Below are 22254 nucleotides of genomic sequence, written 5' to 3' on the forward strand. Positions count from 1 at the left end.
GGTTTCTGAGAATCTTACCAAACTGCTGAGGTTGTCCTCGAACCTACGATCCTCTAGCTCTTAAAACCAGTCTTTACCATCGTCTAGTTAAGCAGCAGACTCTGAAGCTCAGGATCTGGGCATCGGTTCTCAGGATCCGGGACTGGGACTAGCACCAAAAATGCTAGTTAGGACTCTTCACTGGACACCCCCGGAACTTCACAAATTTTTTATTCATCCTATGTTACCCACACTCCAGCCCAGACAGTGGGTAGAGACCAAAAACGGGAAAGGCAAGGAGGCCCCTCCCTCAGCCGGGAAGGGGGCGGGGACGCGCACGCTTAGGCTCCGCCCATAACCGCCTCCCCCCCACCCACCCCCGCAGCTCACCACACGTTTCCGCTCCGCCTGGAGAGGTGAGAAGCGCGTCACGTGGGCACGCGGAGCGGAAAGGGGCGGAGTCGAGCGGCCTGGACGCCGCTTGGTCGCTTAGCAACGGCCTGGAGCGGCAGGATGGAGGAGAGTCTACGAACCCTCGGAGCAGCGCTCAGCCGAGAGCGTAAGGCTAAGGAATATCTGGAAAAACACCGGATCATGGACCTTCTGAGCCACCTCACCAGCGTCCTCCTCTTTGCCCGACCAGGTAGGGGTCTTGCCCATTTGGGGGCGTTCTGTTGCATCCGACTCCCCACGCGAGGTGGTCGGCAGAAGTTGTCCGTGCAGCTGCGAGCCCCCCAGAGCCCGCGACTCCTGCGCGGATACCCGCTCCTCCACGCTCACACGCGGCTCCAGCTTCTTGGAGCCCTGCTGCTGCTGCTGCTGCTAAGTCTGTGGCCTTCAACTGAAGTAATTATTACTATTGTGATACTGGAGATTGAACCCAGGGCGTCCTGCCTCCAAGCTATACCTACAGCCCTATTTTTATTATTTATTTTGAAATAGAGTCGCACTAAGTTGCAGAGGTCCTCACAAAGTTCCTGAAGCTATCCTCGAACCTGCGATCCTCCTTTCTCAGCCTCCAAAATACTGTGATTACAAGCGTGCGCCACTATGCCCAGCTTCTCAGTCCTGTTTTATATTATTATTTTTTTAAACTTTGAAACAGGGTCTCACTAGATTGATGAGAGTCTCACTACTTGCTGAAGCTGTCCTAGAACCTACACTCCTCCTGTCTCAGCCTCCTAAGTACTGGAGTTACAAGCGTAGGCCACCACTCCCGGCTTAATTGAAGTGATTACTGATGATTTTGGTGCCAGCCGTTAGCCAGATGCCGCAAATTTAGGCTGGTGGCTCATTCTTGGAGGTGGGAGAGAAGCTTCTGGCTCCATGTCAGTACTGTATGATTTAGAGCAAGTTTCTGAATGTCAAATGGGGCCAGGCGTGGTGGCACGCTTTCGCGACCAGCTTCAGCAATTTAGTGAAGCCCTCTGCAACTTAGTGAGGCCCTGTTTCAAAATAAAAAAATAAAATAAAATAGGGCTGGGGGTATAGCTCGGAGAGAAGATTTGATAATATATGAATCAGTTGTTATGGCGGCACAGGCCTGTAATCCCAGTACTTGGGGAAGGCTTAGACAAGAGGATCATAGGTTTGAGGACAGCCTTGGCAATCCCCAATACCCAAATATATATGTATACTAATAAAATATGATCTTTAGCCGGGCGTGGTGGCGCACGCTTGTAATCCCTGCGCTTGGGAGGCGGAGACAGGAGGATCATGCATGTTAGAAGCCAGCCACGCTGGCTTAAGAGACCCTGTTTCAAAATATAAAATAGGTCTGGGAGTGTAGCCCGTAGGTAGAAGGGCTTCCAGGTACCCCAGTACCACACACACACAAAAAAAAATCCAAATAAAACATGATCTTTATTATTTTATTTGAAATAATTCAGGAAGGGGTAGAGGATGGGGCTAGATGACACAAGATTGGCCACAAATTGTAATAATTGAAGGTATGTTGCATTTTTTCTTCTTTCTTTTTCTTTCTTTTTTTCAGTACTGGGGATAGAACCCAGAGGCATTTTACCTCCAAGTTACATCCCCAGTCTTATTTTTTATTCTTTATTTTCAAACAGGGTCCAGGGTCTCACTGAGTTGCAGAGGGCCTCACTAAGTAGCTGAGGCTGTCCACAAACCGCGATCCTCCAGTCTCAGCCTCCCGAATGCTGGGATTACAAGCATGCGCCATGCCTAGCTGTATTTTCTACTTTTATAAATGTATTTAATTTTCAACAATAAATACCACTCATTGGCACCTGACTGTAATCCTAGTACTTAGAAGGTAGAGATAGCAGGACCTCAGGTTTGAGGCAACCATGGTGCAAAATAAAATTTTTAAAAAGAAGTGGGGATGTAATTAGTGGTAGAATGCCCCTAGCTTCTATCCCTGGTACCACAAATAAATACCTTTAAGAAGACAGCCATTGCAGTACATTGAGCTCCATAGAGACAGCGCCGGGGCAAGTGAGACTCTGGGAACTGGGCGACTCGCTGCCTCGCAGAGGAAAAACAACTAAACATGGGCAAAGGAGATCCTAACAAGCCGAGAGGCAAGATGTCATCATTTGCATTCTTTATGCAAACTTGCCGGGAGGAGCACAAGAAGAAGCACCCAGATGCTTCAGTCAACTTCTCAGAGTTTTCTAAGAAGTGCTCAGAGAGGTGGAAGACCATGTCTGCTAAAGAGAAAGGGAAATTTAAAGACATGGCAAAGGCAGACAAAGCCCGTTATGAAAAAGAAATGACAACCTATATCCCTCCTAAAGGGGAGACAAAAAAGTTCAAGGATCCCAATGTACCCCAGAGGCCCCTGTCGGCCTTCTTCTTGTTCTGTTCTGAGTATCGCCCCAAAATTAAAGGAGAGCATCCTGGCCCATCCATTGGCGATGCTGCAAAGAAACTGGGCGAGATGTGGAGTTACACTGCTGCAGGTGACAAGCAGCCTTATGAGAAGAAAGCTGCTAGGCTGAAGGAAACGTATGAAAAGGATATTGCTGCCCACCGAGCTAAAGGAAAACCCAATGCAGCAAAAAAGGGAGTTGTCAAGGCTGAGAAGAGCAAGAAAAAGGAGGAGGAAGATGAGGATGAAGAGGAAGACAAAGAAGATGAAGATGATAATGATGAATAAGTTGGTTCTAGTGCAGTTTTTTTCTTGTCTATAAAGCATTTAACCCCCCTGTACACAACTCACTCCTTTTGAAGAAAAAAAATTGAAATGTAAGGCTGTGTAAAAAAAAAAAAAGTACCTTTAAGAAAATAGCATTTGAAGGAAAGTAAAACCTAGGATTGAAATAAAAGGACAGCACAATGGAAGAAGCCTTTGCCATCTAAGCTGCTCCATCTTTACTTCTGACTTCTTTTTGTCATGATTGTCCTACATTATTTCTGGAAAGTAAATTTTGATTTTTTTTTTCATTTCTAAAATTGCTTAAATCAAAGATAACCTATTATCCATGTATGGTGGCTCACTACTATTTCGTTTGTGACATGTAATTTAATATCAGAAAGTGTTGGAAAAAAATTTTTTTTTCAGAAAAACCAAGAGGATATTTAATCTCTGTATTGGAATGTGTGAGAATTGCAAAAGTAACAGGCGTAGCTTTCCCGTTCTTTATGGAGAACTCTAACATTGTGGCTATGTTTGAGATGATGGACTCCTCTGGCAAAGGCACCATATCATTTGTGCAGTATAAAGAAGGTCAGTTTATTCTATGAATTGAAGTAATATTTTATGGTCTTTCCACAACTTTCTTTAGCTGAAAATATTTCTAACTCTATAAATATTTCCTTCGTGTTGTTCTGACTTTCACAGCTCTAAAAACCTTGGGTCTTTGTAGTGAAGATGAAGTTTTAAATGATGATGGACATATAATAACTCTGGAGAAATTCAGGAATGAAGTGTAAGTCTGTTTGTTTATTTTGTGGTACTAGAGATTGAGCCCAGGGGCATTCTACCTCTGAGCTACACCCAGGACCTGTTTTGTTTTTATTTTGAAACAGTGTCTCACTAGGTTGATGAGATTCTTGTTACTTGCTGAAGCTGTCCTCAAATTTGTGGTCCTCCTGTCTCAGCCTCCCAAGGTACTGGGATTACAATCCTGTGCCATCACACCGGGCTACTCTTAAATTTTTATTTATTTATTTATTTATTGCAGTACTGGGGACTGAACCCAGGGGCATTCTAATTCTGAATTACATCCCCAGCCCTATTTTATTATTATTTATTTTGAAATAGGGTCTCACTAATCGCAGAGGGCATTCACTAATTAGCTGAGGCTGGCTGCAAACCTGCGATCCTCCTGTCTCAGCCTCTTAAATACTGGAATTACAAGTATGTGCTACCATGCCCGGTGTTTGTTTGTTTATTTATTTATTTATTTATTTATTTTTGTGGTACTGAGGATGGAACCCAGGAGCATTCTACCTCTGAGCTATACCCTCTGCCCTATTTTTTATTCTTTTTATTTTTTTATTTTTTTTGCAGTACTGGAGATGAAACCCAGGGGCATTATAACTCTGAGCTACACCTCCAGCCTTATTTTTTAGTCTTTTAAAAAAAATTTTGAAACAGGGTCTCATTGAGTTGCAAAGAGCCTCACTAAGTAGCTGAGGTGTCTGCAAACCACGATCCTCTGTCTCAGTCTCCCAAATGCTGGGATTACAAGCATGTGCCACTACGCCCCGCTTAAGAGAACATTTGATTCCCTTGAAACTTTCAGTGACTAGAGAGTGAGATGGGGGAGTGCTGGAGTTAGGAAGTTCCAGTGGCAGTTTCATTCTTTTCTCAGTGAGAAGGTTTAGCAATTCTCACAGGATGAGGTACAGTCCAGTCTGCTGGAATTACCAGAAAAGCTCTGAGCTCAACACTAGTTGGAAAATCTCTGTATTTATTTCATTTTATCAATTTATCTCAAAACATTTCAAAATTCCTTACTGAAAAATATTCATCAACAGTGTAAGATTACATGTTGGCTTGACAGTTTTTTGTATGTGGTACAGGGGATTGAACCCAGGGGCATTCTACCTCCGAGCCACATCCTCAGCCTTATTTTAAATTTGGAAACAGGATCTCATTAAGTTGCTGAGGCTGACCTTGAACCCGTGATTCTCCTTTCTCAGCCCCCCAAGTATTGGGATTATAGGCTTAAGCCATGATACCCAGCTAGGCCTGGACAGTTTTGAGATATTATAGCATTAAAAGCACTAAACTAGAATGAATTTTTTTTTTTTTTTTTTTTTTTTTTTTTGGTGGTACTGGGGTTCCTGGAAGCCCTTCTACCTCCGGGCTACACTCCCAGACCTATTTTATATTATTTGGAAACAGGGTCTCCTAAACCAGTGCACACGGCTGGCTTCGAACCTGCGCGATCTTCCTGTCTCCGCCTCCCAAGCGCCGGGATTACAAGCGTGCGCCACCACGCCCGGCTTCTAAACTAGAATGAAATTTGATAGTTGTAGAAAGCTCTTGCTAATTTACTTCAAATTTTACTGAGAGCCGGGAGCAGCCTATAATCCCAGTATTTGGGAGGCTAAGGCAGGAAGATGATAGGTTTGAGAACAGCCTTCGCAATGTCGCTAGACTCTAAGCAACCTGTGAAAGCCTGTTTAAGACAAAAATTAAAAATAGGGATGAAGCCAGGAGTGGTGGTGCACGCTTTTGTCATCCCAGTATTTCGTAGGCTGAGACAGGAAGATCCAGGTTCACAGCCCAGTCTCAGCTACTCAGCAAGGCCCTTCTCAATTTAGTGAGACCCTGTTTCAAAATAAAGAATAAAAAATTGGGCTGGGGGTGTAGTTTGGAGGTAGAATGCCCCTGGGTTCAATCCCCAGCACCACACACACACACACACACACACACACACACACAAAAAAAATATGGGTAGAGATATAGCTCAGAAGTAGGGCCCCTAGGTCTAATCTCTACTACTACATACAAAAATAGTTTTACTGAAAATTTATTAATCAGGAAATCATTATTTAATAGGGCCCAAAGCCAAGGAAAAGTTAGAAGCAAAACAAAAATTTGAGATTTTTCTCTTATAATCAATTACATAAATATTAAACAGAATGTTTCCCTATCACAAGGGAAAGACTGAGGCAGTATACTTTGACCTAAGTGAAACTAGAATTTTTTTTTTTGTTGTTTTGTGATACTGGGATTGAACCCAGGACTTTCAGCATGCTCTAAGTTGTTTGTGGTTGTTTTGTGTTGTGTTGGGGATGGGGATGAACCCAGGGGTATTCCACCTCTGAGCTATACTCCCAGCCTTGTTTTTTTTGTTTGTTTGTTTGTTTTTTGTGGTAGGCTATACTCCCAGACCTATTTCATATTTTATTTGGTTGCTGAGAGCCTCACTAAGTAGCTGAGGCTGGCTTCGAAGCTGTGCGATTCTCCTGTCTCAGCCTCCCAAGCCCTGAGATTACAAGTGTGCGCCACCACACCGGGCCCCCTAGCCCTATTTTATTTTCATTTGGAAACAGGGTCTCACTAAGTTGAGAGTATACTACATACTAAAGCTGTCCTCGAACCTGTTACCCTCCTCTCTCAGCCTCCCAAGTACTGGGATTACAGGAAAGTACCACCACGCCTGGCTCCTAAGGGGTATTATAAATGGAAGGACATTTATGAACATAAAGAACAACCCTAGTTTATTCACCATCTCATATTACGTTTCCTCTCACATTGTATTTTTTCTTTTTTTCGTTTTCCTTTTTGCGGTACTGGGACTGAACCTGGGGCATTCTACCTCTGAGCTACACCTCTAGCCCTATTTTATTTTTATTTTGAAACAGGATCTCCCTAAGTTGAGACTATCACTAACCACTTACTGAGGCTGTCCTCAGGCCTACCATCTTCCTGTTTCAGCCTCCCAAGTACTGGGATTTCAGATGTGTACCATCATGCTGTGCTTGTTTGTAATACTAGGATTGAACCCAGGGGCAGTCTATCCCCAAGATATACCCCCAGCTCTATTTTATATTTTTATTTTGAAACAGGATCTAAGTTGCAGAGGGCTTCATTAAGTTGCTGAGGCTGGCCATGAACCTGTGATCCTCCTGTCTCAGCCTCCTACGTACTAGGATTACAGGTGTGCCACCACACCTGATGACCTCATAATTTATTTCCTTATGGAAATAGAGTTAATTCCCAAGCAAGATATGGGAACCTGAATGACAAAAATGCATTAAGTGATTTTTAAAAAAATTTATTGGCTTTGTTTGATTATCTACAACAGTCTCCTTGAATTAGCACAGGAAGTGGAAAGTTGGCTCTAATTGTATCTTTGCTCATTTATTTTCTTCAACAGACGTATTGAACATTTATATCCACAAATGGAATTATTCTGAGTTTTCTGTTTTTGGTCTTCTTAGGAACAGGAGGACTGAAGAAATATGGTCGGCATTTTAATAATACCATAAATCCAAGACAATAAATGACCCTGTAAAGTTTTCATTTATCCAGTTTCATCAATTCAGAACTACTTCATGCAACTTGAAATCCAACTGGCTTTCCTTATGTTAAAAAGAGCAGCAATAAAAAATAAAACCGCTTTTTCTGACTCATTATTTTCCAGTGTTTGGCCAGTTTGTCCTCAAATTAAGCAGAATCTCAACATCTTGTTGAGCCAGTTTGTAAATGCCAATTTCATTTAATGCTGCAATAGCAGGAAGCTGCCCTGAAGCTGACTGCAGTACATCTTTCAGGAGTAATGCAGAACCAATGTTCAAATTCAAAACAATGCAGGCTTCTTTTACACTGTACAGGGGGAAAAGAAAAGGAAATGAGATTTCTATTATCTGTATTTTCATAAGTTTCTTTCTTTTTTTTTTTTTGGCGGTACTGAGGGTGGAACCCAGGGGCTTTTCTACCTCTGGGTTACACTCCCAGACCTATTTGGAAACAGGGTCTCACTAAGTTGCTGAGAGCCTCACTCAGTAGCTGAGGCTGGCTTCGAACCTGTGTGATCCTCCTGTCTCAGCCTCCCAAGCGCGGGGATTATAAGTGTGCACCACCACGCCCGGCTATAATAGTTTCATTTTGAGAAACTAAGCAGTTTCCCTGCACTTCTGGTCAAATATCCTTATGAAAACTATTTATTGGTTTATTATTTGGCTCCATTAGAACATTGGGACTACCCAGGTACAGACTTTATAGTTCATTAGATTAACATCATAGGGTCATTGCTCTTTTTTTTTTTTTTTTTTTTTTCAGCACTGGGGATGGAACACAGGGGCATTCTACCTCTGAGCTAAACCCCCAGCCCTAAACCGGGCATGGTGGCGCACGCTTGTAATCCGCACGCTTGTAATCCCCACGCTTGGGAGGCTGAGACAGGAGGATCTCGCAGGTTCAAAGCCAGCCTCAGCTGGCTTAAGAGACCCTGTTTCCAAATAAAAAATATAAAATAGGTCTGGGAGTGTAGCCCGGAGGTAGAAGGCCCCTGGGTTCCATCCCCAGTACCACCACCAAAAAAAAAAAAAAAAAAAACCAACCCTATTTTTTATTCTTTATTTTTTGAAACAGGGTCTCACTGAGTTGCAGAGGGCCTCACTAAGTAGCCGAGGCTGTCCATGAACCTCAAATCCACCTGTCTCAGCCTCCCAAATGCTGGGATTCCAAGCGTGCACCCATGCTCAGTGGATCATTGCTTTCAATATGTATCCATTATTTATCTGAATATAATAGATAATAAAGTAGATAAGGATATGGGGAAGTAGAAAATTAAGGGATAAAATTAAAGAAGAAGCCGGGCAGGCATGGTGGCGCACACCTGTAATCCTAGTAGGCTGAAACAGGAGGCTCACAGTTTTAAGGACAGCCTCAGCAACATAATGAGACTTTCAACAACCTAGTGAGACCCTGTTTCAAAAATTTTAAAAAGAGCTGGGTGTGGTGGCACATGCTAGTAATCCCCGAGCTTGGAAGGTGAAGACTGGAGGATTGTGCAGGTTCAAAGCCAGTCTTGCTGGTTTAAGAGAACCTGTTTCCAAATAAAGAAATATAAAATAGGTCTGGGAGGGTAGCCCGGAGGTAGAAGGGTTCCATCCCCAGTACCACTAAAAAAAAAATTAAAAAAAAAATTAAAAGAGCCGGGCTTGTAATCTCCGCTCATGGGAGGCTGAGACAGAAGGATCACACAGGTTCAAAGCCAGGCTCAGCTACTTAGTGAGGCTCTCAGCAACTTAGTGAGACCCTGTTTCCAAATAAAATATAAAATAGGTCTGGGAGTACAGTCCGGAGGTAGAAGGCCTCTGGGTTCTATCCCCAGTACCACCAAAAAAAAAAAAAAAATTTAAAAAGGGTGACCTGTAGCTCAAAGGTAGAATGCCCCTGAGTTCAATTCCCAGTAACACACATATACAAAACAGAAGAAAGATAGACTACTATGATAAATTAAAAACAGAAATTATACCTTACTGAAATAAGTCAATTATGTTGGTTATCACTTTATATGTTTTTTGGGTTTTTTCCCCCCCAGTACTGGGGATGAAACCCAGGAGCATTCTACCTCTGAGCTATACCCCAGCCCTTTTTTTTATTCTTTATTTTGAAATAGGACCTCACTAAGTAGCTGAGGTTGTCTACAAATCCAGATCCTCCTATCTCAGTCTTCCCAGTACTGAGATTACACGCATGAGCCACCACACCCAACTTCATTTTTTAAGTTTTATTCAATGTAATTTTTCAATATATAATGTAAATTTTAAATCAAATTCTAAAAATATTCCAACAATTATTCTCATAAACTTATAATTTACTTAGAACCAAAATTAATATCAAATGTATATGAAAATAGATTTTCTTCAGGCCTGGCCTAATTCTAGGTGCTAAACATCTGTAATTTCTTTTATTTGTTGAATATGACAGACTGCACTTGTTTTCATTTTCTCTTCTCCCAGTAATAACATTAAACCAAATGCTAGGAAACAAAACCAAACATATTATTTATACCCAGTTCTGGACAGCTTTCTTAGGCTATGAGTTATATCCTATATATTATTATTATTATTATTATTATTATTATTATTATTATTGTACTGGGGGTGGAAACCAGGAGCTTTTCTACCTCCAGGCTATACTCCCAGACCTATTTTATACTTTATTTGGAAACAGAGTCTCACGGACTTGCTGAGAGCCTCACTAAGTAGCTGAGGCTGGCTTCCAACTGTGCGATCCTCCTGTCTCAACCTCCCAAGTGCTGGGATTACAAGCGTGTGCCACCACGACCAGCCTCAACCTTATTTTTTTTAGACTTTTTAAAATTTTTGATAAAGCGTGTCACTGAGTTGCCAAGGGCCTCATTAAGTAGCTGAGGCTGGCCGGGCGTGGTGGCGCACGCTTGTAATCCCCGTGCTTGGGAGGCTGAGACAGGAGGATCACACAGGTTCAAAGCCAGCCTCAGCTACTTAGTGAGGCTCTCAGCAACTTAGTGAGATCCTGTTTCCAAATAAAATATAAAATAGGTCTGGGAGTATAGCCCGGAGGTAGAAAGCCTCTGGGTTCCACCCCCAGTACCACCAATAAATAAATAAATAAATAAGTAAGTAAGTAAGTAGCTGAGGCTGTCTGCAAACTGTGATCCTCTGGTCTCAGCCTCGCAAATGCTGGGATAACAAGTGTGTGCCACCACGCCTGGCTCCCCCAGCCCAATTTTTTTTTTTTTTGGTGGTACTGGGGTTCCTGGAAACCTTCTACCTACCTCTGGGCCACACTCACAGACCTATTTATATTTTTATTTGGAAATAGGGTCTCTTAACCCAGCGAGGCTGGCTTCGATCCAGTGTGATCCTCCTGTCTCCGCCTCCCAAGCACGGGGATTACAAGCGTGCGCCACCACGCCTGGCCCAATTTTTTATTTTTATTTTGAAACAGGGTCTCACTAAGTTGATGAGAGTCTCACTACTTGCTGAGGCTGACCTTGAACCTGCGATCCTCCTGTCTCAGCTTCCCGAATGCTGGGATTATAGTCGTGAGCTACCACAGTTATGTATTTTAAGATTTTAATTAATCTTATTCCACTAAACATCAGTTATTAAAAAGGAGTTAATCGCATAACAATATGATACATCAGTATTAAATGTTAAATATTAAGCTTACTGTTTAAAATAATTTTCTGGTCTCTTGCAATAGTGAGAAAACAAAGGGAAAAGATTCCGAGTCATATCAAACTGCAACTGGGCTGCTCCTCCTTCATTGAAGTGATTAGCAAGAATTATCTGAAACAAAGAATAATTCATAGAACAGCTGCCTTTATTATCACAGCCCCAAATATAGTCTGTTCATCTTCTTCTTTGTGTGTGTGTGTGTGTGTGTGTGTGTGTGTGTGTGTGTGTGGTACTGAGGGTGGAATCCAGAGGCTTTCTACCTCCAGGCTATACTCCCAGACCTATTTTATACTTTATTTGGAAACAGGGTCTCACTAAGTTGCTGAGAGCCTCACTCAGTAGCTGAAGCTGGCTTCGAACCCGTGCGTTCCTCCTGTCTCCGCCTCCCAAGGGCTGGGATTACAAGTGTGCGCCACCACGCCCAGCTACTTACTTCTTGATATATGTATACATCCAGTTTTTCCACAAGCATTTGCCAGCAAACTTTAAATAAGGAAAAACAAAGCTGCTGCTCCAATTGAAGTAAACGGTCCCTTAGTGTGAGTAGCAGCGGGCAGGCTGAGCTGGACAGGGACATCACCGCCTGTTCTGACTGAGACGGCAAGGACAGCCACCTGGAAAAGCCCAACAGCATTCTTATAAAATTTCTCATCAAAATCTTTTCTTTTTATAGTACAAGGATTAAACCCAGGGGTCCTCTAGCACTGAACTACATTCCCAACCCCATTTATTTATTTATTTATTTATTTATTTATTTATTTATTGCTTATTTTTATAGTACTGGGGATTGACTCAAGGGCATTCTACCTCTGAACCACATCCTCAGCATTTTTATATTTTTTGTTTGGAAACAGGGTCTCACTACTTGCTGAGGCTATTCTCAAACCTGCACTCCTCCTGTCTCAGGCTCCCAAGTACTGGCTACAGGCATGCACCATCATGCCGAGCTATTTTTTATTTTGAGACAGGGTCTTGCTAAATTGCCCAGGCTGCCCTTGAACTTATGATCCTCCTGCCTCAACCTCCTGAGTAACTGGGATTACAGGAATGGACCACTGCGCCCAGCTTCACAATTAATTTTAAATTTGGGAACATATACTTTCCTGGAAAATTTCTGATAGGAAATAATTTACAATCCAGTATTAAAAGCTGGTTGGGGCCAGGCATGGTGGCACATGCTTGTAATCCTGGTATTTGAGAGGCTGAGACAGGAGGAACACGGTTTGCAGACAGCCTCAGCTACTACTTAGTGAGGCCCTTTGCAACTCAGTGAGACCCTGTTTCAAAATAAAGAATAAACAAATAGGCTGGGAGTGTAGCTTGGAGGTAAAAAGGCCCTGAGTTCCATCCCCAGTACCAAAAAAAAAAAAAAAGAAAAAGAAAAAGAAAGGTTGGGGCTCAGACATGGTAGTGCATGCTTGTAAAACCAGTATTTAGGAGGCTGCGACAGGAGAAGTACAGGTTTACAGCTAGCTTCAGTAACTTAGTAAGATCCTATTTCAAAATAAAAGAATGAAATAGGGATAAGGGTGTAGTTCAGAGGCAAAATGCCTCTGGGCTCCATCCTTACTACAAAAAAAAAAAAAAAAAAAAAAAAGCTGGCTCAGCATGGTGGTACATGCCTGTAATCCCAGTACTTGGGAAGCTGAAACAGGAGGACAGCAGGTTCAAAGCCAGTGTCAACAACTTACAAAATCCTGTTTCAAATAAAAAATAAAGCTGGGCGTGGTGACGCATGCTTGTAATCCCAGTACTTGCGAGGCTGAGACAGGAGGATCGCACGGGTTCAAAGCCAGCCTCAGCTACTAAGTGAGGCTCTCAGCAACTTAGTGAGACCCTGTTTCCAAATGAAGTATAAAAAATAGGTCTGGGAGTATAGTCTGGAGATAGAAAAGCCCCTGGGTTCCACCCTCAGTACCACCAAAAAATAAATAAATAAAAAAAATAAAAAATAAGACTACATATGATGGTGCATGCTTGTAATCCCAGTACTTGGGAGGCTGAGACAGCATATCACAGGTTTGCAGCCACCCTCAGCAACTTAGACCCTGTTTAAAAATAAAGAATAAATAGGGCAGGGGGGTGTGTGGCTCAGAAGTAGAATGCCCCTGGGTTCAATCTCCAGTTTTGCAAAAAAAAGGAAAGGCCAAACCCTCTTCTATCTACATGCCTTAGAAATCTGACTGCAAGTGCCATCTTTCAGCTTTCACTAAGCTAACAGGTGATATCCATGTACACACCTTTCTCTCTTATACAATTTTGCTGCATCTTTAACTTCTCTAAAAACATGGTCTACTTGACGAGTCAACATATCGTGCTTTAAACGCTCTAAAAGGTTAATCATGTCATCAAAGACAGAACTCTCCATAGAAGCTAGCTGTCCCAGCTGCAGTTTACTCAGGGTGTTATTCTCTGCAAAGACCTCCAGTGCCGCCTGTTGGAGCTGTAGAAAGAACTGAAACCAAAAACATAACACATTTATTTATATACTTCTTTTAACATCTTAAAATATTATTTATTTTTGTGATACTGGAGATTAAACCTAGGGGCATTCTACCTCCAAGCTACACCCTCCCCTCCAAGCCCTATTTTTAATTTTTTATTTTGAAACAGGGTCTTACTAAGTTGCAGAGGGCCTCACTAAGTAGCTAACGCTAGCTGCAAACCCATGATCCTCCGGTCTCAGCCTCCTAAGTACTGGAATTAAAAGCATGTGCCACTATGCCCAGCTTGAAATCGAATTTATATACCATACCATTCACAGTTCACACATTTAAAGTGTACACTTTAGAGCCTGGAAAGGTGGCCTACACCTGTAGTCCCAGTATTTGGGAGGCTTGGACAGGAGGATCACAAGTTCAAGGCCAGCTTTAGCAATTTAGCAAGACCCTTAGCAACCTAGTGAGAACTGTTTCAAAATAAAAGAGGCTCTGGGTATAACTCACAGATAGAATGCTCAGAAGGTACCAAAAAAATAAGTTGTGTAATCATTACTAAAATTTTAATTTATTTTAATTTGTTTTCTTGGTACTGGGATTGAATCCAGGAGCATCCTACCTCTGAGTTACAATCCCCATGCTCTTTTCTTTTTTATCTATCTATCTATCTATCTATCTATCTATCTATCTATCTTTGCAGTTACTGGAGGTTGAACCCAGGGGACATTCTACCTCCAATTTTTTATTCTTTATTTTGAAACAGGGTCTCACTAAGTTGCTCAGGGTCTTGCCATCACCACAATTTTGGAACACTGTCATTATCTCCTTGCCACAAAAAAATCTCTCTCTTAGTCCTTATCCCCCAATTCTTTCCTCACTCCCTCTAGCTCTAGGCAACCACTAACCTATAGATTTGCCTATCCTGGACATCTCATGTAAAGGGAATCATAATATGTGGTTGTTGTTAGTTTTTTTGTGGTTACTGAGGGTAGAACCCAGGGGCTTTCTACCTCTGGGCTATAGTCCCAGACCTATTTTTTATACTTTATTTGGAAACAGGGTCTCACTAAGTTGCTGAGAGCCTCACTAAGTAGCTGAGGCTGGCTTCGAACCTGTGTGATCCTCCTGTCTCAGCCTTCCAAGCGCTGGGATTACAAGCGTGCACCATCACGCCAGGCTAATATGTGGTTCTTTATAACTGACTTCCTTCACTAAGAGTAAGTTGAAAGCCAGGCTTGGTGGCACACACTTGTAATCCCAGCATTTGGGAGGCTAAAACAGGAGGATCACAGATTCCCAAACAGACTCAAGCCTCAGCTACTACTTAGTGAGGCCCTATGCAACTCAGTGAGACCCTGTTTCAAAAAATAAAGAATAAAAAATAGGGCTGGGGTATAGCTCGGAGGTAGAATGCCCCTAGGTTTCATCTCCAGTACCACAAAAAAGAAAAAAAGCCGGGCGTGGTGGCACACGCTCTGTAATCCCAGCATTCAGGAGGCTGAGACCAGAGGATCATGGTTTGAGGACAGCCTCAGCTACTTAGTGAGGCCCTCTGCAACTTAGTGAGACCGTATTTAAAATAAAGAATTAAAAATAGGGGGTGTAGCTCAGATGTCGAATGCTCCTAGGTTCCATCCCCAGACCTGCAAAATAAACCTAACCCAAGATGTAAAAGACCTCTACAACAAAAACTATAAAACATTAAAGAAAGAAATAGAAGAAGACCTTGGAAGATGGAAAGATCTCCCGTGCTCATGGATAGGCAGAATAAATATCATCAAAATGGCCATTCTGCCAAAACTGATCTATAGGTTCAATGCAATTCCCATTAAAATACCAGTGACATTCTTCAGAGACCTAGAAAAATCAATCATGAACTTCATATGGAGAAAGAAAAGACCTAGAATAGCCAAAGCAATTCTCAATAACAAGAAACACGCAGGAGGCATTACAATCCCAGACTTCAAACTATACTATAAAGCAATAGTAGTAAAAACAGCATGGTACTGGCACAAAAACAGATATACTGACCAGTGGATTAGAATAGAAGATACAGAAACAAACCCACACATCTTTAGTCAATTAATCTTTGACAAAGGGGCCAAACACATACGCTGGAGAAAAGACAGCCTTTTCAACAAGTGGTGCTGGGAGAACTGGCTAACCATTTGTAAAAAGATGAATCTAAACCCCTATATCTCACCAAACACAGGAATCAACTCAAGATGGATCAAAGACTTAGAAATTAGACCTGAGACTGTGAAGTTAGTAGAGGAGAACATAGGTTCAACACTACAACATATTGGCACAGGCAGTAACTTTCTCAACAAAACCTCCAAAGCTCAGGAAATTAAAGCAAGAATAAACAAGTGGGATAACATCAAACTAAAAAGTTTCTTCTCATCAAAGGAAACTATCAATAACCTAAAGAGGAAGCCTACAGAATGGGAAAGGATCTTTACCAGCCACCATTCTGATAGGGGGCTAATATCCAGAGTATACAAAGAGCTCAAAAGACTCTACACTAGCAAAACAAACAACCCAATCAAGAAATGGGCAAATGAACTAAATAGACACTTCACAAAAGAAGAGATACAAAGGGCCAATAGATACATGAAAAGATGTTCTTCATCACTGGCCATCAGGGAGATGCAAATCAAAACTACACTGAGATTCCATCTAACCCCAGTCAGAGTAGCAAGCAAAAAGAAATCAAACAACAACAAATGCTGGCGAGGATGTGGGGAAAGAGGAACTCTTTTACACTGTTGGTGGGAGTGCAAACTAGTTCAGCCACTATGGAGATCTGTGTGGAGATTCCTAAGAAAGGTGGGAATAGATCCACCATATGATCCAGCTATACCACTCCTGGGTATCTTTCCAAAGGGGTTGAATTCAAAGAAATACAGCAACATATGCATACCTATGTTCATAGCAGCACAATTTGTAATAGCCAAAATATGGAACCAACCCAGATCATCATCAACAGATGAATGGATAGCAAAACTGTGGGAAATACACACAATGGAATTCTATTCAGCCATAAAGAAGAACAAAATTATATCATTTGCAAGAAGATGGAAAGCCCTGGAGAGCATCATGTTAAGTGAGATCAGCCAAGCACAGAAGGAGAAGATACATATGTTTCCTCTAATATGCCCAAACTAGGAAACACAAAGGATACCAGTGGGACTCCAGATATTAGAAGGGAAATACTAGCTAAGTTTTAATGGAAAGATAGGAGAGGAGAAAGGCCGATCTTGATTAATGAGGGTCTACATCTGAACATGTGTAAAATTATGAATAAGACATGGTTAACCTGGACAACCATTGGTGGGAGGGGGGAAGAGAAAACGGGGGCGGGGGGGGAGAGGGCACCAAATATAGTGTAAATGTATACTATTTATGCTCAATAAAAAAATTGTTAAAAAAAAAACAATAGTTGAATCCAGGGGCATAATCTACCTCTGAGCTACACCCCAGCCCTTTTATTTGTTTGTTTGTTTATTTTTGTGGTACTGGGGGTTGACCCCAGAGGCATTCTGTCTCCAAGCTGCACTCCCAGTCCTATTTTTTATTTTTATTTTGAACCAGGTTCTTGCTAGCTGAGGCTGTCCTAGAACCTGTGATCCTCCTGTCTCTGCCTCCCAAGTACTAGCATGTGCCACCATGCCTGGTGTATTTTTTTTTTTTCCCCCAGTACTGGGGATGGAACCCAGGGGCATTCTACCTCTGAGCTACACTCCCAACCCTGTTTGTTATATTTATTTATTTATTTATTTATTTATTTATTTATTTATTTGCAGTACTGGGGATGGAATACAGGGCATTCTCCAAGCTATACCCCCAGCCCTATTTTTTATTCTTTATTTTGAAGCAGGGTCTCACTGAGTTGCAGAAGGCCTCACTAAGTAGCTGAGGCTGTCCGTGAAATCCTCTGGTCTCAGCCTCCCGAATGCTGGGATTACAAGCGTGCGCCACCACGCCTGGCTCTAGTTTTTATTTTTTTGAAACAAGGTCTCACTAAGTTACAGAAGGCCTCACTAAGTAGCTGAGGCTGTCTGTGAACCTTGATCCTCTTGTCTCAGCCTCCCAAGTACTGGGATCACAAGTGAGTGCCACCACACCCAGCTCTGGCTTTTTTTTTTTTTTAATAGGGTCTTGCTAGGCTGCTGAGTCTCGCTATGTTGCTGAAGCCAACTTTGAACCTGTTATCATCTTGTCTCAGCCTCCCAAGTACTAGGATTGTAGGTGTATGTTTTTATAAGTAGCTTTGTTAAGATAGACAAGAAATTGATAAAGTGATAGGCCTTGGGGAGGATTTAAGATCTCTTTTCACTCTATACTATTTTGTGGCTTTTTGAATTTTGTATTACATACATTACTTATGTAGAGCAAAAAAATGCTTTCTCCTTCATTCCTTTCTACAGTAATCATGCACTTAACAAACAACAACAAAAAACCTTGGCAATATTAATAAGCTTGCATGGGGTTCTGGGGATTGAGCCCAGGAGTGCTCTACCACTGAACTACCCACCCCCTTTTTTTGAACTAGGCTAGTCTCAAAACTGTAATCCTCCTGGTATCTCAGCCTCCCAAGTATTAAGATTATGGGTATATGCCACACACCTGGCTTATTAATAAACATTTAAGATTAACCATGAATATCCAAAATTTTATTTCTCAAAAATACAACTACAAACTGGTCATGGTGGTACATACCTGTAATCCCAGTACTTGGGAAGCCAAGACAGGAGGATCAAAGGTTTAAGATCAGCCTTTGCAACTAAGTACGACTCTCAGCAAACTAGCAAACTCCTATTAATTTTTTTTTTTTTTTTTTTTTTGCAGGTCTGGGGGTGGAACCCAGGGGCATTTGACCTCTGAGCTACACCCTCTGCCTTATTTTTATTCTTTATTTTTGAAACAGGGTCTCACTAAGTTATGGAGGGCTTCACTAAGTAGCAGAGGCTGTCTGCAAACTGCTATCCTCCTGTCTCAGCCTCCCAAATGCTGGGATCACAAGCGTGTTCTACCACGCTCAGCTGCAAGCTCCTATTTAAAACATATCAAAGTCAACCACTAAGCTGAGCAAAGGATGGAGGGAAGGGGAGGGAATGGGGTGGGAATTGGGTAGGGGTTAAATCAGTGATGTGTGCATGTTTGTACACACAAGTTTTTTACCCCAATATGATGTATGAATATAATGCACCAATAAAAATTTTTTTAAAAAGCCAGGCATGAAACCTTATGCTTGTAATCCCAGTACTTGGGAGGCTGAAACAGGAGGATCACAGTTTGCAGCCAGCCTCAACTAAACAGTGAGGCCTCCACAACTTAGTGAGACCCTGTTTCAAAATAAAGAATAAAAAATAGGACTGGGGATGTAGCTCAGAGGTAGAATGTCCTTGTGCTTGATCATCAGTACCACATAAAATAAATAAGAAAGGGCTGGGGGTGTAGCTTGGAGGTATAATGATCCTGGGTTCAATCCTTAGTAACACACACACAAAAACAAGTAACTACAGATCATTAAGTCTTTTTTTTGGTGGTACTGGAGGTGGAACCCAGGGGCTTTCTACCTCTGGCTATTCTCCCAGACCTGTTTTATACTTTATTTGGAAACAGGGTCTCACTAAGTTGCTGAGGGCCTCACTAAGTAGCTGAGGCTGGCTTCAAACCTATGCGATCCTCCTGTCTCAGCCTCCCAAGCGCTGGGATTACAAGCATGCGCCACCACACCCAGTGATCATTAGTCATTTTGTCAATGTTATTTTTTTTAAATAAGACTCTAAATAGCATTAAACAATAAACATATAATAATAAACTATGTTAAAAGCATCAAATATTTGGTTACCCTTGAGATGTTGCCTTAGGAATCCCTCCCACCATGGCACTGAGGATTGAACCCAGAGGCATTCTACCTCTGAGCTAAATCCCCAGTCCAGTTTTATTTCTTATTTGGAAACAGGGTCTCACTAAGTTGCAGAGGGCTTCATTAAGCTGTCGAGGCTGTCTTCAAACCTGTGATCTTCCCATCTCAGCCTCCCAAGTACTGCGATTACAAGCATGTGCCACCACGCCAGCTTGCCTTAGGAATTTTTGGTTGCTTTTCTTTCAAAGGTCTTGGAATAAAACTCACTGAAAATTAATAAAACCCAAAAGCCATATAAAGTTCCCCCCAAAACTTTATGGATAATAAAATGTATCAACCTGGTGGTCAATTTTTTTGAACATTTACTACTAAATTGAGACTACCCAACATGAACCTAGACCATTACTCATTCTCTTAAGCTCTCTCCATATCTTTTTATATGGTAACATGTCACAGGCATTAGCTGCTGTTACCTAACCAGCATCTTTTCCTTTTTTTTTTTTTTTTGATGAGAGTTTCAGTACTCCAAATTTCCTTTGGAGAGTCACCTCTTCTCCACTGCTGACCACTAAACTCGGTGGCATTCCCTTACCTTAGGTGCCAGAGATAGACATGTAACTAATACCATACACTGGACACACTAGTGATTTTCTAGGAAAGGATATATGAGAGACCACTTTTGTATTTCTGGTGAAATCATAGAGTGTGTGAGCCTGGGAGACCTACAACCACATGTCCAGAGCCTGCCTGAGAACGAGACCAGAGTCAGCTTCAGCTAGGCCTCACCCATCCCTGCCCCACTATTTAGGCCAGTTTGAATTGGATTTCTGTCGCCCTAATTCTGAATGACTGGCAATTTCAGGCTTGGCATACCCTGACAACAGTTATCAGTAGAAATATTTGAATGAATGGAAGCTGAACTCTGTCCATTATTTTTTCTTTTCCTAGATATGTAATTATGTAACAAAAGGGCTTTACTGATTTTTATTTAAAGCATTCACAGGCTGAAAGGCTGTGAACGACAGGATCATTAAAGGACTTGATAAAAAATTGTGCAAGGACACAGAATTCAGTTTGAGGGATCAACTCTGAAGTCTGGTCATTTCTCTGTTGACAGAGGATGTAGTTAATTCAGCATCAGTTTTTAAGTTTTCTAAGGGTGGACATGATGGCTACTTCATCTTTGTTAACACACTATGGTACCAAGTAAAGTAGTTAATGATGTTCCACAAGTAATTTCAGTGAAGCTAAAAATATGCCCCTGAATGAGTCTCTTATTAGATCATCTGGCATATGAATCAAGAATGACAATTTGTTTCATACCATTGAAAGAGCTTTAGCAGCAAGTGGGGCAGTGCGGGAGCTGGAGAATACTTACTGAAATTAGAAACATGACCCAGAAAAGTACAAAATGAATGAATATATGCTGACTAGTTGACTTAATAAAGCTAAGTAGCCAGATGCAGTGGTACATGCCTCTAATCTCAGTTCTTGGGAGGCTGAAACAAGAGGATTGTAGGTTCTAGGGTAACCTCAGCAACATAGGGAGATGTTCAGCAACCTAGAGAGACCCTGTTTCAAAACAAACAAAACAAAACAAGGGTAGGGCGTGTAGCTCAGAGGTAGAATGCCCCTCGATTCAACACACACACACACACACACACACACACACACACACACACACAGCACTTCTTATACTCTATATCAAATACATTCTATAAAATAATTTTTTGGGGGCGGGTCTGGGGATGGAACCCAGGGGCATTTGACCTCCAAGCTATACCCCCTGCCCTATTTTTTAATTCTTTATTTTGAAACAGGGTCTCACTAGGTTGCAGAGGGCCTCACTAAGTAGCTGAGGCTGTCCGCGAACCGCAATCATAGGGTCTCAGCCTCCCAAATGCTGGGATTACAACCGTGCACCACCACGCCCGGCTCTATAAAATAATTATTTATCCCAGCCCTATTTTATTTTTAGTTTTGAAACAGGGTCTCACTAAATTGCAGAGGGCCTCATTAAGATGCTAAAGCTGGCTGCAAACCCATTATCCTCCTGTCTTGGCCTCTCAAGTACTGGGATTACAGCCATGTACCACCATGCCTGGCTAATTATTTTATTTTCTTTGCTTAACTGAATGTGGTGGGATATACCTGTAATCCTAGTACTTGGGAGGCTGGGACAGAAGGATTGTGGGTTCAAGGCCAGCATTAGCAATTCAGAAAGATGTTTCAAAATAAATAAAAAGGCTAGGGATGTGGCTTGGAGATAGAATGCCCCTATGTTCAATCCCTAATACCAAAGGAAAAGGAGAGTAAGAGCAAGACAGACGTTAAAATGAAACAAAAGTTGTATAAGTAGCTGGACAACAACAGGACAAGGGGTTATTTTTCCTGATCTACCCCCCCTTTGAAGTATTAAAGATCAAATCCAGGGCCTTGTGCATGCTAGGCAAGCATTCTACGACTGATTGAACCACATCCCCAGGTGTAAATAATTTTTTTTTTGTGTGTGTGTGTGTGTGTGTGTGTGTGTGTTACTGAGGATTGAACCCAGGGGCATTCTATCTCCAAGCTACACTCCTCAGCCCTATTTTTTTATTCTTTATTTTGAAACAAGGTCTCACTAAGTTGCGGAGGGCATCAGTAAGTAGCTGAAGCTGGCTGCAAACTTGTGATCCTCCTGTCTCAGCCTCCCAAATACTGTGATTACAAGCATGCACCACCACACCTGGCCTTGTAAATGATTTTTTAGTGTACAAAATAATTAAAACTTAAAATATACTTCTTTTTCAGGATTCTTCTTTTTTTTTTTTTTTTTTTGGTGGTACTAGGGGTGGAACCCAGAGGCTTTCTACCTCC

At 41.9% G+C, this 22254-nt stretch overlaps 3 protein-coding genes across 3 annotated transcripts in view; 2 read left to right on the plus strand and 1 right to left on the minus strand.

Moving 5' to 3' along the window:
- Positions 1 to 492: 492 nt before the first annotated feature.
- EFCAB10 (EF-hand calcium binding domain 10) lies at positions 493 to 7384 on the plus strand (the record flags this gene model as incomplete). The annotated part of the gene is made up of 4 exons (XM_080701181.1): positions 493 to 622; positions 3509 to 3673; positions 3788 to 3875; positions 7348 to 7384. The coding sequence occupies 4 exons, from the start codon at positions 493 to 495 to the stop codon at positions 7382 to 7384; spliced, it is 420 nt and encodes a 139-aa protein (XP_080557307.1).
- LOC308267232 (high mobility group protein B1-like) lies at positions 2495 to 3103 on the plus strand (the record flags this gene model as incomplete). The annotated part of the gene is made up of 1 exon (XM_080701811.1): positions 2495 to 3103. One exon carries the CDS (start codon positions 2495 to 2497, stop codon positions 3101 to 3103), a length of 609 nt encoding a protein of 202 aa, XP_080557937.1.
- Positions 7385 to 7539: 155 nt separating the features above from the next.
- RINT1 (RAD50 interactor 1) overlaps positions 7540 to 22254 on the minus strand; it is a gene marked incomplete at both ends in the record, with an annotated part of 52744 nt that continues 38029 nt past the window's right edge. The window contains 4 exons of the mRNA XM_080701184.1: positions 7540 to 7732; positions 11075 to 11193; positions 11516 to 11696; positions 13323 to 13537. Coding sequence (XP_080557310.1) covers positions 7540 to 7732; positions 11075 to 11193; positions 11516 to 11696; positions 13323 to 13537 — 708 coding nt within the window. The remainder of the gene's footprint in view (positions 7733 to 11074; positions 11194 to 11515; positions 11697 to 13322; positions 13538 to 22254) is intronic.

The sequence above is a fragment of the Muscardinus avellanarius genome, assembly GCF_963383645.1.
Source record: "Muscardinus avellanarius genome assembly, chromosome: 9".
Lineage (NCBI taxonomy): Eukaryota > Metazoa > Chordata > Mammalia > Rodentia > Gliridae > Muscardinus > Muscardinus avellanarius.